The 16,197-nt window shown below is 38.8% G+C and overlaps 1 protein-coding gene and 1 long non-coding RNA gene across 2 annotated transcripts in view; one reads left to right on the forward strand and one right to left on the reverse strand.

The window, feature by feature from the left end:
- The first annotated feature begins 601 nt into the window (after window positions 1-601).
- Window positions 602-16,197, forward strand: part of COL1A2 (collagen type I alpha 2 chain) — a 35,553-nt gene continuing 19,957 nt past the window's right edge. Inside the window, exons 1-21 of the mRNA XM_008524258.2 lie at window positions 602-817; window positions 3,373-3,383; window positions 3,983-3,997; window positions 4,638-4,673; window positions 5,815-5,907; window positions 7,191-7,238; window positions 10,138-10,182; window positions 10,271-10,324; window positions 10,416-10,469; window positions 10,783-10,836; window positions 11,068-11,121; window positions 11,643-11,696; window positions 13,246-13,290; window positions 13,583-13,636; window positions 13,732-13,776; window positions 14,141-14,194; window positions 14,710-14,808; window positions 14,932-14,976; window positions 15,090-15,188; window positions 15,630-15,683; window positions 15,806-15,913. Of these exons, the coding sequence (XP_008522480.1) occupies window positions 748-817; window positions 3,373-3,383; window positions 3,983-3,997; window positions 4,638-4,673; window positions 5,815-5,907; window positions 7,191-7,238; window positions 10,138-10,182; window positions 10,271-10,324; window positions 10,416-10,469; window positions 10,783-10,836; window positions 11,068-11,121; window positions 11,643-11,696; window positions 13,246-13,290; window positions 13,583-13,636; window positions 13,732-13,776; window positions 14,141-14,194; window positions 14,710-14,808; window positions 14,932-14,976; window positions 15,090-15,188; window positions 15,630-15,683; window positions 15,806-15,913 (1,191 nt within the window). The 5' untranslated portion in view covers window positions 602-747. The remainder of the gene's footprint in view (window positions 818-3,372; window positions 3,384-3,982; window positions 3,998-4,637; window positions 4,674-5,814; window positions 5,908-7,190; window positions 7,239-10,137; window positions 10,183-10,270; window positions 10,325-10,415; window positions 10,470-10,782; window positions 10,837-11,067; window positions 11,122-11,642; window positions 11,697-13,245; window positions 13,291-13,582; window positions 13,637-13,731; window positions 13,777-14,140; window positions 14,195-14,709; window positions 14,809-14,931; window positions 14,977-15,089; window positions 15,189-15,629; window positions 15,684-15,805; window positions 15,914-16,197) is intronic.
- LOC139083027 (uncharacterized) lies at window positions 14,220-15,807 on the reverse strand. The gene is made up of 2 exons (XR_011539522.1): window positions 15,540-15,807; window positions 14,220-14,829 (listed from the first exon to the last, which is right to left on the reverse strand). It is a non-coding gene; the product is annotated as an uncharacterized lncRNA (long non-coding RNA).

Genomic DNA, 16,197 nt, shown 5'->3' on the forward strand with positions numbered 1-16,197 from the left:
CGGGGGGCGGGGGGCGGGGGGCGGGGTGGAGGGGGCGGGGGAGGACGGCCTCGGGCTGCGCCACGCTGTCGAGTCCTCGCCCCTCCTCCCCTGCCCGCTCTGCGCCCGCCGGGCCCCCTGCACCCTGCCCGTGGCCCTCAGGGCACAAGGTGAGGCCGGGCTGGACAGCTCCTGCTTTGATCTCCGGGCTTTCGTGCCCTCTACAGCTGCCCGGCCGCCCCAGGATGTGCAAACTTTGCCCACGTCGGTATCTGCAGAGCGCTCCGACGTGTCCAAAAGTGTTTCCAAACTTGGAAAGGGCGGGGGAGGGCGGGGGGATGGGGAGGGCGGAGGTATGCAGACAGCGAGTCAGAGTTTCCCCTTGAAAGCCTCAAAAGTGTCCACGTCCTCAAAAAGAATGGAACCAATTTAAGAAGCCAGCCCCGTGGCCACGTCCCTGCCCCCCTTCGCTCGCTCGCTCCCTCCTCTGCGCCCCCGCAGTCTCCTCCCAGCTGTGGCTGCCCGGGCCCCCAGCCCCAGCCCTCCCATTGGTGGAGGAGCTTTTGGAGGCACCCTCGGGCCAGGGAAACTTTGGCCGTATAAATAGGGCAGATCCGGGCTTTATTATTTTAGCACCAAGGCGGCGGGAGGTTTCGGCTAAGTTGGAGGTACCGGCCACGACTGCATGCCTGCGCCCGCCAGGTGATACCTCCGCCGGTGACCCAGGGGCTCTGCGACACAAGGAGTCTGCATGTCTAAGTGGTAGACATGCTCAGCTTTGTGGATACGCGGACTTTGTTGCTGCTTGCAGTAACTTCGTGCCTAGCAACATGCCAATGTAAGTGCCTTCGGCTTCTTTGGGGCAGACGGGGGAGAGACGTTAGATGGGTGGGCACCATGGTCTGAAAAAGGAAAACCTAAACTAAGTCCGAGGTACAGCTCGGAGGGAAGGCTCTTTGGCATGTGGAGAAACGCCAGCATTGATAAGAAACATGGAAATTACTTTAGAAATGAAAGCATAAAAGGCTCGACTCTTGCCAAAAGTTGGGGAACTTTTCTCTTAACTCTTAACTCGGAGTGAGACTGTTAACTTGATCTGGATCCTCTGGTTAGTGAAGCTCAAGGGAAACAAAAAGTCTTTTCCCTGAGAATGAAATATTAACTGACGTGATGAAGGAACATAAGGGCCTCCGTCTAACAGGCCCCATCACTACACTGATGCCCACCTTGTAAAATTTGAGGCCTGCTTTAGAAAGCTCTTTAATTTGGTAATATAAAATTCATCCCCTAAGGGCTTTTCTCTACTGGACGTTTTAAGACTTGTCCCGATGGTGATGATGACTATGAGGCGCCCTCTGGAGGGAGGACAATGAAAGTACAGGGGACCAGGCCTTAGGCTGATTGAACCCCCTTTGAATACTCCACACGTTTATACAGGGAAGTGATCTGCACTCTGATTGAAGCTATTCCCAATAACTAGTCATTGTATCCTGGGAAGGAAAATGGATGCTACGTGGAATGGATACATTCTGAAAAGTAAAATTAGCCTCTCAATTCCTTGCCTGGTTATGGAAATGGTAACATTATTCAACTGAAATCTGCTCTGCCCTTTGGTGAGCCTGAGAGTTACCCCTTCAGCATGTTCTCAAGGACAATCAGACATTCAGACACAGCAAGTTGGGAAATATCAACACTGATCTGAGACTCAAGAGACCCGGGTTTTTCCCATGACTTTGCCACTAATTTACCATGTGACCTTGGGCAAGTCAGCCTTTTCTAAAATGCAGAGATTAAATAAATGGATTCCAAGGCCACTTTCCAGCTGTAGGTTTTATAACCAGACTTCCATGCCAAGATAGAATAAAGAAAATCAGTCCGTTTTTGTCTTGAAAATGGCTGCCTAATTACAAGACAAAGATATTGAATTGATGCCGTATGAGGGGTATCTGGCCACACCCAACACTCCAAAGTTTGCTCCACCCACATGCCACGGTGTCTACCATTGCATCATTACTGGTGCATTTGTGTGTGTGTGTTCTCTCCCTTCCTCCACTTTGGTATATACACTACTGTGGACACTAAGGCATAATTGCATTGAATAAATTCCAAGTTTACCAAGTTCTTTTTTATGAGATCTGAGGGTGGGGGCAAAGTGTTGATTCCTAGAGAAAAGATGAAGACAAACCTAGGGAAGTTTGAAGGTACAAAAGGCAGCTCACCTTGTGATCGACAGCCAGCCAGAGTCTGGAATAAAAGTTACCAAACACACATTCTTCAAAATGGCTCAGTCTGAGTAATTAAAAGGCAAATTTCCAAAATCAGAAGGACTTCCGTTAATCAAGTCCAGGCATAATTATTCTTCCTACTGATGGACACAATGAAGTAAACATATCATTTTCCTAATTTAAAAGTAATTCTCATAAATTGCCCTTAAATGTCAGTGCTGGATGTGGTCCACCCTTCTGAATTGTGACTGTGGCAACAGATGTTCCCACTCCAAATGACACACTTCTCGGCCACCTAATTAAAGCAATTTTTAGGGGTGATTCATCTTGTTGCCAGCTTGGCCACATGTATATCTTTTGTTAGCCTATAATTTTTATACCATAGGAGAGGAATTCAGTCTTTAAGGATTTATAGCAATTATGGCCAAGGGGGGGGATATTACTTTGGTGTTATTTTTTCCCATTATTTTTCAAGATCTTTAATCCACAGCTTTTCCATTTATACAGAGCAATTCTTTCTCAGGAACAAAAGTGATACATACTGGTAAAATGACCTTACCCAAGTGAGCCAATTTAAAGTAAAATTTCAGATGTCCGAATGAATCCCTTATCATAGTGAATAATTTGCAAATTAGATCTTTTGAAAAAGGACATTAAAAATGGTACAGACTCAGTGAAGTGCTAACTTTAATGTTTTATGAAAAGCAAAGTCTACTTTAGGTAACATGCTTCCCTAAATTTTCTCTTTTTTTGATTTTTAAGTATCAAAAATTATCTAAACCATAAATTATTTCCTCATTCCGCCTCTGGTCTTGCTCACTTCAACGATCCACTTGTGCAATTTACCAGCTTAATTACTAAATATTAGAAATATCCTTCAGACACATTAATATTTCATAGCATTTATAAAATAGTAAATAATTAACAATTTAATTCAAATTATATTTATGTATTAATATTGTAAACGAATCACCCCTGATCCCTGCCATGCTTTTGACCTGCATAATTTCCAAGTCATTAGAATATTCTTAATAAAAAATTGAAGAACAATTGGGCCTTCAATTAGGTGAGTCAATTTTGTAGACTAATATATCTATTTGTTAATCAGTGCTATTGATCAATAAAATGATACTAATAATCATTTCCTACTTTCCTTTTTCTTCTGCAGCTTTACAAGAGGTAAGAGAAATTATTTTTAGAATTTTTTTTTTTATGCTTAGATTGCCTTGGGCACAGTAATACCCTCCCTGGGGAAGGAAGGGGAAGCTACATTGGTGTTGACCAACCTGGATTTCCAAGAAAATCATCAAGGGTTATGGTAGTCAAACCTTTCTGGCTGTGTAGAAAGTACCCACCCCAATTTCCAAAATGGGCGGGGCTACTGAATAAGCCCACCCTCAGAACACTCATAAGAAATAGACAGTAAATATTCCAGGGGAAGTTTGGGGTTAGCATCAGCTACTACAAAGCCCAAGACTTCCCAGAGCTAGAGAATCCTGTCGTTCCCTTGGAATCATTTGCAAGAGTATTATGAACAAATTGTTAGCTCATGAGTTGAATTTGAGGCATAATTACAGATAAGTATATATTTCAGTTCTGTACATATTTTATTTGATTTATTGGTAAAATTTTAAATTGTACTTTGAACTATTAAGATATAGTTATGCACAATATATATACTCTGTAGATATATTTGTATACTTCTCAGAAATGGGAGCTATTTTAACCTATGCATATACAATTTTCCTCATAATCATATTTTTTTTATTCTTTTCTAGGCAACTGCAGGAAAGGTAAGAGTCTAGTACTTCTCCATAATATCTAAAATGATCAGAGATAAGTTATAATTTAACTAAATTTATAGTATACTATAGAAGGAAGATGCTTTGTCAAGATTTTGCCCACATGAATATGCATTAGTTAAACCATAAAATAAAGTAGCTTTGATATTTAAGATACCAAAGCTTTATTATCTTCCAGAATCATCTCTGATTACACTTATATTAGGCAAACTGATGATTTACATACCAAAGAAAAAACAAACTTGTTTTTATTCTGGAGATAGAATGAGTATTGTGTTAATTATAGGTAGTAAAAGAAAGTTTATTTTACAAGGCTTTGACTATATAAATATGCCATTAACGATGTAACAAAATAGTAATTTTATCCACAGAAATCTTTCTAAGAAGAGTAGTTATAATATTGGCCTAATAACTGGAGACCATAGCTTCTAGTCTCCGAGTTTTAAAAAATTACATTTAATAATAATAAAAACAATATACTTTTATCTATTGCATGGTACCATTTTTATAGCTACTATCTAATAGCATTGTTAGATCAGTCTTACCCACTGATTATTATCAAGAATGCATTGCTCGTTCACTGGAAATTGCTTAGACATTTATGACTGTGCTGCTTGCATCTTCCCTGTAGGGCCCAACCGGAGATAGAGGACCACGCGGAGAAAGGGTGTGTAATTTTTGAACTATTAAAGGGCTTCGGCCTATATTTAAATAACTACATATTAGAAACTACAAGAGACTGACAATTTATAATAATATTGTGTATCCAGATAATTGCACCACCTTTTCAGCAGATAATACCCTACAGAAGAGGCAACTGGGTGTTATTATATATAATCAATATTCTTTTTCAGGTCAAGATTATCCTTTTAAAAAGCAAAACTATTACAGACAGCCATATTCTTTGCATGTTCTATCTTTCTTTGTTTTTAGTTGATTTGTCCAACACGTACATAATAGAAATGTATCTACCTACCACCACCCAGTCCTTCTCTTGTTAAAATGTTTTGTTTGCTTTTCAAGTAAGATCTCTACGTAGCCTTGAAATGGTAGTGAAACAGCAGTCAACAACATCTTTCTGTCTACATTCATAATTGTGCAAGTTACGCTTACGTTTTATTCATGTGTTTTTAGATCTCTGTGCTTATATGGCACATATAACTACATGGTTTGCATTATATGACACTTTTGCCAAAATATAAATACCCATATCTTATATCTATGGGAAAGTGCAGATGTAAATGTACTCGGCTCACACAATCTATTAGAGGTGGTGTAATGTCAGTAAATTACTTTAACAACATAAATAATGTTAATGGTAGGAAATCTGCTTTATTATCATTTCAGTTAATCTGCTATTCATATGTAACATACCAAAACAATTGAATAATTTCATCCCAGACAAATTCTGACAGTCAATCAATACATATAGTACATCACTGTGCACTGTTAACCATATGAAGTTTGTAGAATAATAAATTTTAGGTATAATTTCTATCTTATTTGAATGCTGGAGCTCCCTTATGAATTAATATTCATTGGCTGAGATATTCTTCTTCCTAGAGGAACTATCCAGTCTTATGTCTTTCTTCGAACATCACTTACTAAACCTCCTCCTAAAATAGACCCATATCATAAGTGAATTTCAATCGGTGACAAGTATGACATATTACATTTCCACACCACTTGCACATTTGAAAGGCCTGAACAACTGATCTTACCACATGTATTCTTAGGTCTCCTTTTTTCACGTATGGGTTTCTACAGGGTCTGTCTAACCCTCACCTAATTCACTTTTTACACAACAGGGTCCACCAGGCCCACCAGGCAGAGATGGAGATGATGGTATCCCAGGCCCTCCTGGTCCACCTGGTCCTCCTGGCCCCCCTGGTCTTGGCGGGGTAAGGTTTTTCAAGTATTGTGAACTTTCAGCTAACTTTGGTTTCTTATACCTCTATTGGAAGAAGGCTCATTGTGGAACTTATTTTTAGTAGTTAAGGGAGAGTCTGCTATTTGGATATTAGTATATTTTATTTCATTACTTTGGTTTCTTCATTCAAGATTCTGCTTTGCCGATTCTCTTTGTGAGCCCTTGTCAATTACAGGACTGACCTTTGTGTTCACTGAAGGTAGCTGCAGCCTTCGCAACCATTATTTAATTTGGGGATTTAATATCTTTTATCAGAAGGGCACAAATAAGAGGTGTTGCATTATTAAAGGGTTTGATTAGATTGAATTATAAGTGAAATCCCTGATCTTAAGCAATTTCGCAAACATCCTACTCTTTCTATTCTCCTTGGCTTGAAGTCTGCTAAACCAACATTCAAAGCAGATTTAGGCTTAATTTGCTTGAAACTAATTTGAGAAAAGTACATTTCCCTTTTTCATTAATATCTTCTTTTAGCTTTATGTCTTTAACAATGGTATGAGCGCCAAATGGCCTCGCTGCAGGAAGGAAAACATATTTGCTTAATTGGTTAGCACTATGAATCAGAAGCCTGATTCTCATACCCCACTGTATGCCTGTAAAAGAAGACCTTTCTGCCCCAAAGATCTTATTATGATTGCTTATCTACTGAGTGTATTAAAAAGCACCTTTTTTAATAGATCTACCGCTATAAGAGAGATCTTTAACAGTAAAGTTATTACTGTGAAGTATTTTTTAAAAGTTTAATCTTCCAAGGGGCATTTTAATTTAATTTTCCTCTAAACTTGAAAATTCTTTGTATCTTTTTTGAAACTCCAGCAAGAAAAAGGTCCCTTAGTCATTTTGTGTAGTTCTGGAGGAGCCGGGCAACAGGTGGAGATGCAAAGTTGTCCTCTTGGTCTCTGCTTAATTTATAAGGAACGCTCAGCGATTTCTAAAGTTTGGAAATCTCCCCTTCCTCAGTGTAGAGGGGGGGCTTGGGGAGTGGAGAGAGAAGGGTAACAGGGCAGGAAAGGGTTCGAAAAATAAAGGAGGGAAGCTGCCCACCTCAAACTAGGTGTGGACTAGTTTTAAAACTTGTGTTTCTCCTGACCTTTTAGGAATTTAGCTGAATATAGAATTCTAAATTCATAATTATATCAAAAATATCGCTCCTTTTTAAATAACAGAAAAGTCTTTACTAGGAGAATGAGAAAATGAACTACATCAAGTATAATTATGATATATATATAATATATGGGTTTTTTCCCCCTCTAGAACTTTGCTGCTCAGTTTGATGCAAAAGGAGGTGGCCCTGGACCAATGGTATGCTTATCTTTTTTATCTTAGCCAAAAAAAATACTGAATAGAGAACTTATTTTATGTTAAATTTCACATTGCCATTTATTTAGCTACTTAGATTTACACTCAGTACTTAGATCAGATAAAAGCAGCAACTCTTTTTGTATTCAAATCTATGAAAATCTAAGCCTAGGTAGGGGGGGGTCAATTTTCTCTACAAAGATGCCTCCTTAGGATAGATTAGATATTTATATCCAAGAAATAATCTCTGGACATAGGAACTGTAACTTAGGTAAATCAATTAAGTTCAAAAGAGTGATCAGTCTGATAGTTTTTTTACTCTTTAACGTTGCTTAGAATTTTAAGCAACCCTTAGAGATGCAGAACTATTAAATCCTGTGAACTTGCTAGAAAGGATCAACCAGTTCTAGTCCGGTCTGTTCATTTTATAGCTAGAATTTTAAGCCCTTCCCCAAGGTCATGCAGGTCGTTAATGACAGAACTAGGACTAAGCGCCAGGCAAGATGTCTGAGATTCAACATCATGGCTCATGTGTCTAGGACTTGAATAAAACATTAATTTATTTGACAACTATTTATCAGTTGTCTTCGATGAGCCCAAAACTGTGTTATGCATTGTGGAGATAGCAGTGAATATTCTCACTGATTCTTATCTTCTCTCAAGGAGTTAACAGTATAGGAAATGTTTCTTTTTATCTGTTTTGATAAAAATTCCTTTTTTAGCATATTAATTATAAATCAACATAAGAGAATATGAGGAAAATTAAGCACTTAAATCACTCAGAACAAATATTCAGCAGTATATCCTATAATTTGAATCACGTTTAGAAAAGTTTCATATGTGATTATGATCACGATGGTCTATCTTTAATAAGCAAACCTTCTAACAAGCATTAGTGAGATGTTAGGAAAGAATTGATATGAACATGCAAAATATTTACTACTAGGTATAAGATAGAGGGGAAAATTGCCAGAAGTAAAAACTTTAAGTTAATCAAACACTGCAGTTCAATACACATGCACACACAATTTAGTGATTTTAATTAATTACTTCCAAACAAAGGTATTTATCTGCCCGAAGTTAACATGGTCTTGAAAATACAAATTTTACCTGGACCATGCATTCAGTGCTCTATCTTCGAAAGAAGATGTTCTGCTGGAGCTAATGGTCCGCAATAAGCTAATGCACTATATGGGCAAGATAATATTTTCTGTAAATTAAAACTCTCACTTGAGAAGTAATATGCCTTTAATTGATGATTTCCAATTTCCTGATTTTTCCTGGTAATTTAAAACATTCGTATGAAATGAAGAAGTAGTGATTTTCTTTTGGCTTTGTTTATATTAGATGTTTGAAATTAGCCATTTCAGCTAACGCTGGACATTAGTCAGTTTTAAAACAGTACCTATATTTCAAGAAGAAGCTAAAGGGAAAAAAAAAGTAAAGTGTTAATAAAAAAGCCTACATAAGCCCAGAAAATTAATATGGATTTCAGATTCCCCTGACTTTGGAACATCTCTCTGTGAGGCCTAAAGCAGAGTGTTTTACTTTTAAATATTGGTGAAATAGAGTTTAAGCTTACACATCCACATAAATTCACAGACATATGTAATCAAGAGATATGTGTTTCACAAATAGCAAATATAGGCAGCAATAAAGTATCAAAATAATTTTCCCTGTTGAAAAATCAATAACTATAAAACCCCACAGGGTTCTTCCCTGAATTAATGAGTAATCATCATCCATCTCACAGCCTCCACAAAATAAACTGCCTTTTATGTAAATGAAATTGTTGCAAATACACGGAAGAATGAATAAATATAATTAAAAATTCATGGTGTCAAAGAAAATTATTTTTAATGTATGACTAAAAAAATTATTTTGATTGAAAAGTGACAGTTTCTTTTAATGTTGAAGCAATTTCTAAAACCAAATAAGGAATTCTTATAATTAATATGATGTACTTTTTAATAAAATCCTTATTATTTCACTCTAGGCATTAATACAGTGGGGCAGGCTTGACTGCGGAATACCATGGTTGATGTGTCATGAACAAATTTCTCGAGACTTGTCTGTGCAATTTTTCAGCATTAGAGAAACAGGCCCCTACAGAAGAGCTTGCACAGGCATTGATTCCTGCAAAGGGGAGTCAAGAATGTGTACTTAGCTTGCAAACTAGTAACGCTGTTTTTCTCTACTTGTGTGCTACAGAATGAAGGACAAAAGGGAGAACAATATGCTGACATTTAGGCCATATTTTCAGTAATAATACCATATAATAGACTCTTCCAGTAGGATATTTCAATAATATTTTATTTTTCCTTCATCTCTCATTGCATTCACTTTTGTTTGACATTTGCATCAGTCACCAACAGGCCTTAAAGGAGCTGTAAGTTTATAGGAAACTTCCCTCCAATCACTAAGAAGGACTTTTGATCCTTTTCAATTTATGCCCTTTGTGGCAATAAAAATATCAATTTCTTGGCCAAGGATGACATAGGGAGATGACATACAACTGAGGGAATCCAAATGGAAATGCTTCATCAGCTGCATACAAGGTAGTTGTATATTCTGTACCGTGCAAAGACTGATTCACTTCATCGCATGAGAACTATCTCCACGTGTTCACTGTGCATGACTTTAAGGAACCACCTCATCCACTTCTCATTGAGTTCTGCTGATTTGGGTTAGGAGGAAACGAAAAGCAAAGACAGAGAAATAGTGAAGGAAACTTGGGTCCTTAAGTGTTTCCTTGGGAGGGACAAAAACTATGACAAAAAACCAGAACAATTCTATTCATCTGTCCATCACAAAATGTCTAGGGCACTCCTAAGCTAATCCTTTCTAACTCCAGCCAAGGCCATGACAGCTCATCAGCTCTAACTATCTGTCCTCTTTACAGGGTTTGATGGGACCCAGAGGCCCTCCTGGAGCATCTGGAGCCCCTGTGAGTACCGAAAGCTTGTCATCTCTCTTATGTAAAAAGACAGAGAATTAAATAAAAGCTTGGGGTATGACATATTATTTTCTTTTAGGGCCCTCAAGGTTTCCAAGGACCTGCTGGTGAGCCTGGTGAACCTGGTCAAACTGTGAGTACATTTTCTCCCTTTGTGATAAATTTTTTTTCAGGAAATTTATTACTATAGCCTTAACAAAACGATGCGTCTCCTGTTTTCTTAGGGTCCTGCAGGTGCTCGGGGTCCACCTGGCCCTCCTGGCAAGGCTGGTGAAGATGTAAGTATTTACTCTTACGCATTTCCAAAACACCCTTTAAACACTCCTGCCTCAAGGAGAATTTCTAGATTCAAACTAAGTCTTCTGCCAAGAGGTGAACATGCCTAACATACTGTCCTCACGTGGAAAATATTATTTTAATGAAGTATTCATTAATTTGATTGTATTTAAGGAAATATAATTGTTATTTAAATATATATTTGCATCCGCATTTTTATGTGATGGCTTTTTCCCCTATTGTAAAAACTAAGGTGCCCCCACTTCCATCTGTTTACCAAGAAGAGCTTTCCCCTGTGACTCTTTCGTGTTTTAGGGTCACCCTGGAAAACCCGGACGACCTGGTGAGAGAGGAGTTGTCGGACCACAGGTAAGGCTTTTTACAACAGTTTATAGTCCAAACGTCTGAGGCATCTCAAATACCATAGTATTAGTTACTCACATTAGAGCAAGTTAATTTATTGTTCTGTGCTTAAAAACATACCAGTCTTTGATTCCAAGTTTAAACTTTGATAAGAAGAAATACTTTGGAGGGAAGAAATCGTTGTATTTTTATTTACAACAAACACATTATTCATCTTCTTCTGTCTTACTTTTTAAGGGTGCTCGTGGTTTCCCCGGAACGCCTGGACTTCCTGGCTTCAAGGGCATTAGGGTAAGCACATTCTTTACCCCATGAGAGAAAATGTTGATTATTTTTAGGAAAAACCTCAACTATATTTAAACTTCTATATGATACTTACTTGCTTCCAAATTTCTGGGGTTCGCCAGAGTGGAGAGAGTGTTAAAGAGTAAGATCGCTGGAAAGTAAAATGGGGTGGAGGTTTTCCAATCTGTTCATAAACTTCCAACAGATGAGGATCCCCACGGAGAAAATGGTATACAATGCATATAACTTGAGATGTTTACAACCGTCTGAAAATCATAAAATTACTGAAGATGGAAAGGATGTAAGACAGCATCTAGTCTACATCCTTCCCTTTCAAGTCCAGGGAGGGAACAGAACTTAGCTAGAGCAGTGGAGCGAGTTTGCCTGGAGCTGGAGCACGGGGCTTCTTTCTACTGAAGCAGTCACAAGATTCACCCTGGAGATTTTAACTGCAAATAAATAAGATGTATGATTTGCCCAAGCTGTCTAATGGGACAACATTTTAACAATAGGAATTTGCCTTTTAGGGACACAACGGTCTGGATGGATTGAAGGGACAGCCCGGTGCTCCAGGTGTGAAGGTAGATACTAAAACAGGAGCATTGTTTTTAAAACAATTCTTTGTAATTCTCCGTCACCATCAGGAAGTATGTTTTTACTGAAGGTACTCAAATTCTGAAGAGTATCTTATTTCCTCTTCTGTACTTCAGATCCCTCAATGATGGGGACTATGGGATTCTGTGACCAAAGGCCAACCATTAGTAATATTTATTTAATTCAATATCTATTAAACAATTGAGATCAAAAATAATGCCAGTAGTTTCTTTCTCTATTTCCTTTTGTCCTATAATTTCCATTGTTCTCGGCAGCCAAAATGAAAGTAAATAAACATATAATCAGATATTAGAACACTGTGTGTGATTTTAAACTGTAAATTCTCCTTTGCCATGCACTAATTAGATACATACATTCATGTCACAATACACTTTTCAACCTCTTTCCTGTGATTTATCTGTGCACACTCAAAAAATTTTTAATTAGGTAATTAAAGTCTCAGAAGTGTGTTATCTCTTGGCTAGGCTCTTCTTTGACAGCGTTTTCAACTATAAAATGTTCTCTCTCCTATTAAGGAGATAATGTGATATTAAAGTGAATACCAACGTAATTACAAATTAATGAGTAAGGAATACTAGTGGGACCAGAAATGAACATGAATATGGAGAATCTGTTCTAACTTTCCAGCTGCCACACAAATGGATAAGGTCAAACTCATTCTCCCAAGAGCCTAATATAATAGCTCAGACTACTAATCACAGCATCATAAAATGCTAGCACTTGCGAGGAGCTTTGGAGACTTACTCATTTTGCAGATAAGGGAAACCGAGGCTTAGGGAGAGTGAATGACTTGCCCAAAGTCAAACATCTGGTAGTTAGAAAGGCATAGGCTAGAATTCCTGACCCCCATGCTAGAGCTTCTGCCCAAAGAATATACTTCACATAGGATTCTAGAAAGGAAGGGTCCTTAAATGGTCTCTCAAACCATGTTTCTTCTGTATCTAAATCAGATTATCTTGAAGTTAAGTTCTTTGACATGTGCCATTGTATTAAATTACCCCACCACTACAACCACTGCCATGGTTTTTACTCAAGAATATAGATTGGAAATAAATAAGACAGCTCTAAGAAATATTATGAGGCTTGAAATTTTCATGCATATTTTACAAAAATGAAAATATCGTGTTCAAAATAACTTTAAAGGGGGTAAATATGGTTATTGAAAGCAAATTTACCCTCTGCCATAGCTTTTTATGATATCATTCCTGATATATAAGCCTAATGTAAATGATATCCAAAATCTAAGGGGAAAATTGGGGAGGGGGTAAGTAACACTCAATTTAACCACATCTCCCTAGTACCGTGATATGTGGTATTATCCAAATATCAACCCTTACTTTAGAAATTTTTTAAATTTATGTGTTTGGCATAATTGAGAAACAGTCTATATGTGTAAGAAATACTACAAAATGTATGAATGGTTCAAATGGAAATAATAGGATAAAAATTATCCAATCAGAAAAAAATAATCAATATATGTAATGAACAAAAACTCAATCCTTCTTTTCCATGTAGGGTGAACCTGGCGCCCCTGGTGAAAATGGAACTCCAGGTCAAGCAGTAAGTACGGATTACCTTATTGTAAATCTAAATGTGTACACTCTTTGCAAGCTGGAACTTCTTTAATGTTTTTGCTAATTACTCTTTCCCTCAGCCTTGTATTCTTTGCAATTCTTCTAATAGCCTTCTGCATACTTAATTGAAATCCATTGCCTTTTAGTTGGAACTAGAACAAGACCTATTTATTGCTAGTGGATTCTTGCACATGTTGGAAATTGGACAAAGTAAATGATGCCTGTGCCTTTTGTTAAATGAGCGTTCTGGATTTCATTGAAAATATTTCTGCTTCTAGGGAGCCCGTGGGCTTCCTGGTGAGAGAGGACGTGTTGGTGCTCCTGGCCCAGCTGTGAGTGCTTACATTTTTATCCATTTTTATACCTTTAAAAAATCTTCTAATAACTTCCATTTAACTTCCCACTTGACGTCTTATTTTCTTTATAGGGTGCCCGTGGAAGCGATGGAAGTGTGGGTCCTGTGGGTCCTGCTGTAAGTTTTGACACTGAAGAATTTGGGAGGGGTTGAGCCTGTGAGATGGGAGCTATCTTCTTTATTAATTTCCTATGGAATAATAACGTTTTAGACACCTTACCAAATGTTTTATGAGGTATTTCAAAGGTTTCATTTGTAAGGACTACTATCCTTGGGGGTTTTGATTGATATATAAAGTAAAATCTACCCTACCTTGGACACCTTCAATGTCTTCCCTTTGATAAGATACTAATAACGGAATATCTGTCAATTTTTCCTTTGCCAATATTAAATAAGGTGAAGCCACTCTAAGCCATTTTGATCCTCTGTTGTTGCTATGTTAATTTACTAAGATTCTTACCACTTTTCTACTTGATTTCAGGGCCCCATTGGGTCTGCTGGCCCTCCAGGCTTCCCAGGTGCCCCTGGCCCCAAGGTAAAAACACTGATGACCATTGTCATTACCTTGATAAGCTTTTTATTGTGATGTGAAAGATAGGGACTGTGTTTGCAGATAGAGGGATAATTACAGAACAGGTACTTTAATTAGTCCCTCCTGAAAAAAGGATATACAATGACCGGTTTTCTCACTCCAAGCTTGAGGTAGATCATCTCTCTTCACTTGAGCATTGTGAGCATAGATATAGATGGCGGCATGGAAATTGATTCCATGGGATCCCTCTGGGATGTACTCCCAAACGAGTCAGGGCTGACCAACTGAGGACCAGAGTCTCTACCACAGGGAGACAGAGGTAGGTGAAGATAGCAACGTTGCCAAGACAACAGAAGCAGGCCAGGAAAGCAGGAACTCAAACCTAAATCTTGTGCTGCCAAACCAGATAAGGGAAATGATTACAACTGAAGAAATTCGTACAACTTGGTGTTCTAAAAACAGAGATACGTTGTTTTGTTGTTTGCTGGCTAATGGCTCAGTGTCGTTTCCTCTTTTAGGGTGAACTTGGACCTGTTGGTAACCCTGGTCCTGCTGGCCCCGCGGGTCCCCGTGGCGAAGTGGGTCTTCCGGGTCTTTCTGGCCCCGTTGGACCTCCTGTAAGTAGCCTTGTCTTTAACCTTATTGAGTGAAAGAAAGTTAAAAAAAAAGAATGACGGTGAGGACAAAGAAAAGAAATATTCCTGTTAACAGATATCCTTCTCCCTTCCTTTTCCTCTTAGGGTAACCCTGGAGCCAACGGCCTTACTGGTGCTAAGGGTGCCGCTGTGAGTATATGGGGGTGGCTAAGATGTGCTGCTGTGGTTTTAAAGGCATTTAAATGAGTGCTGCCTCTCCTGCCGATCGCCTTATGATGGATGATGCTGTGTTTCCTTCCCAGGGCCTGCCCGGTGTTGCTGGGGCTCCTGGCCTCCCTGGACCCCGTGGTATTCCTGGCCCTGCTGGTGCTGCTGGTGCTACTGGTGCCAGAGGACTCGTTGTAAGTGGTCATGGCAGAGGCTTTCATCATCCTGAAGTACCAACTCCACCTTCATTTCAGCACTATCTAGACTTCCTCTTGTAGTTTTATCATTCTTATTTTTTCCTTTCTTAGCATTTTTAGTTTGTATTTCTTCTATCAGTGCATATACATACACGTACACTTTCTCCCTCTCTAACCTCCCCCCCCACACACACACACACCCCTCCTGCTATCCTATAATATTACCCAAAAGTCAGTGAGGCACATTTCTACAGTATCAGTCATGTCCTTTGAACCAAGACCATTTCCCGATAAGTCACTTAAATATGAACTGGGCACATCTTTTAGAGAACTCGAGCTTCTCTTTACCTTGATCCATAAGTATTTCAAGATGTTTGCCTGCGAGAGAGTTGTGACAGATGTTAGTCATTTTGACCACTGTTTTGTCTTGGGCCCTAGGGTGAGCCTGGTCCAGCTGGTTCCAAAGGAGAGAGTGGTAACAAGGGTGAGCCTGTAAGTAGTTCTATAATCACAATTTTACGAAATTATTACATTTTCAATCCATTTTTCTCTAGCTAGATATGACAAAAATTATTTTTCCTGTTTCCTCTTCTTTTGTTTTTTTTATTAAACAGGGCGCTGCTGGGCCCCAAGGTCCTCCTGGTCCCAGTGGTGAAGAAGGAAAGAGAGGCCCCAATGGTGAACCTGGATCCACTGGCCCCGCAGGACCTCCTGGACTGAGAGTAGGTTCCAAATGCTCTTGACACTCAGACACACCAGAGGCAGATGATGACACCCCTTCGCTGGGAATTGGTCAGAATTACTGAGTACATTTTCTAGAAGAAGGAAGTATTTGCTTTCCATCTGCTTTGTTAAATCAGTGACTCTCGACTTGGTGTGTTATAAAATTGGCCTGGAAACAATATTGACCTACTTTTGCAGAATGCCTCCTCCACACATTCCTTTGGGGTTTGGGTGAAGTTTTTTGGCACGGTTTGTGTTTATATCTCCCTCTTAAGGGGATCAA

Source organism: Equus przewalskii, chromosome 4, assembly GCF_037783145.1.
Source record: "Equus przewalskii isolate Varuska chromosome 4, EquPr2, whole genome shotgun sequence".
In the NCBI taxonomy this organism is placed as follows: Eukaryota; Metazoa; Chordata; class Mammalia; order Perissodactyla; family Equidae; genus Equus; species Equus przewalskii.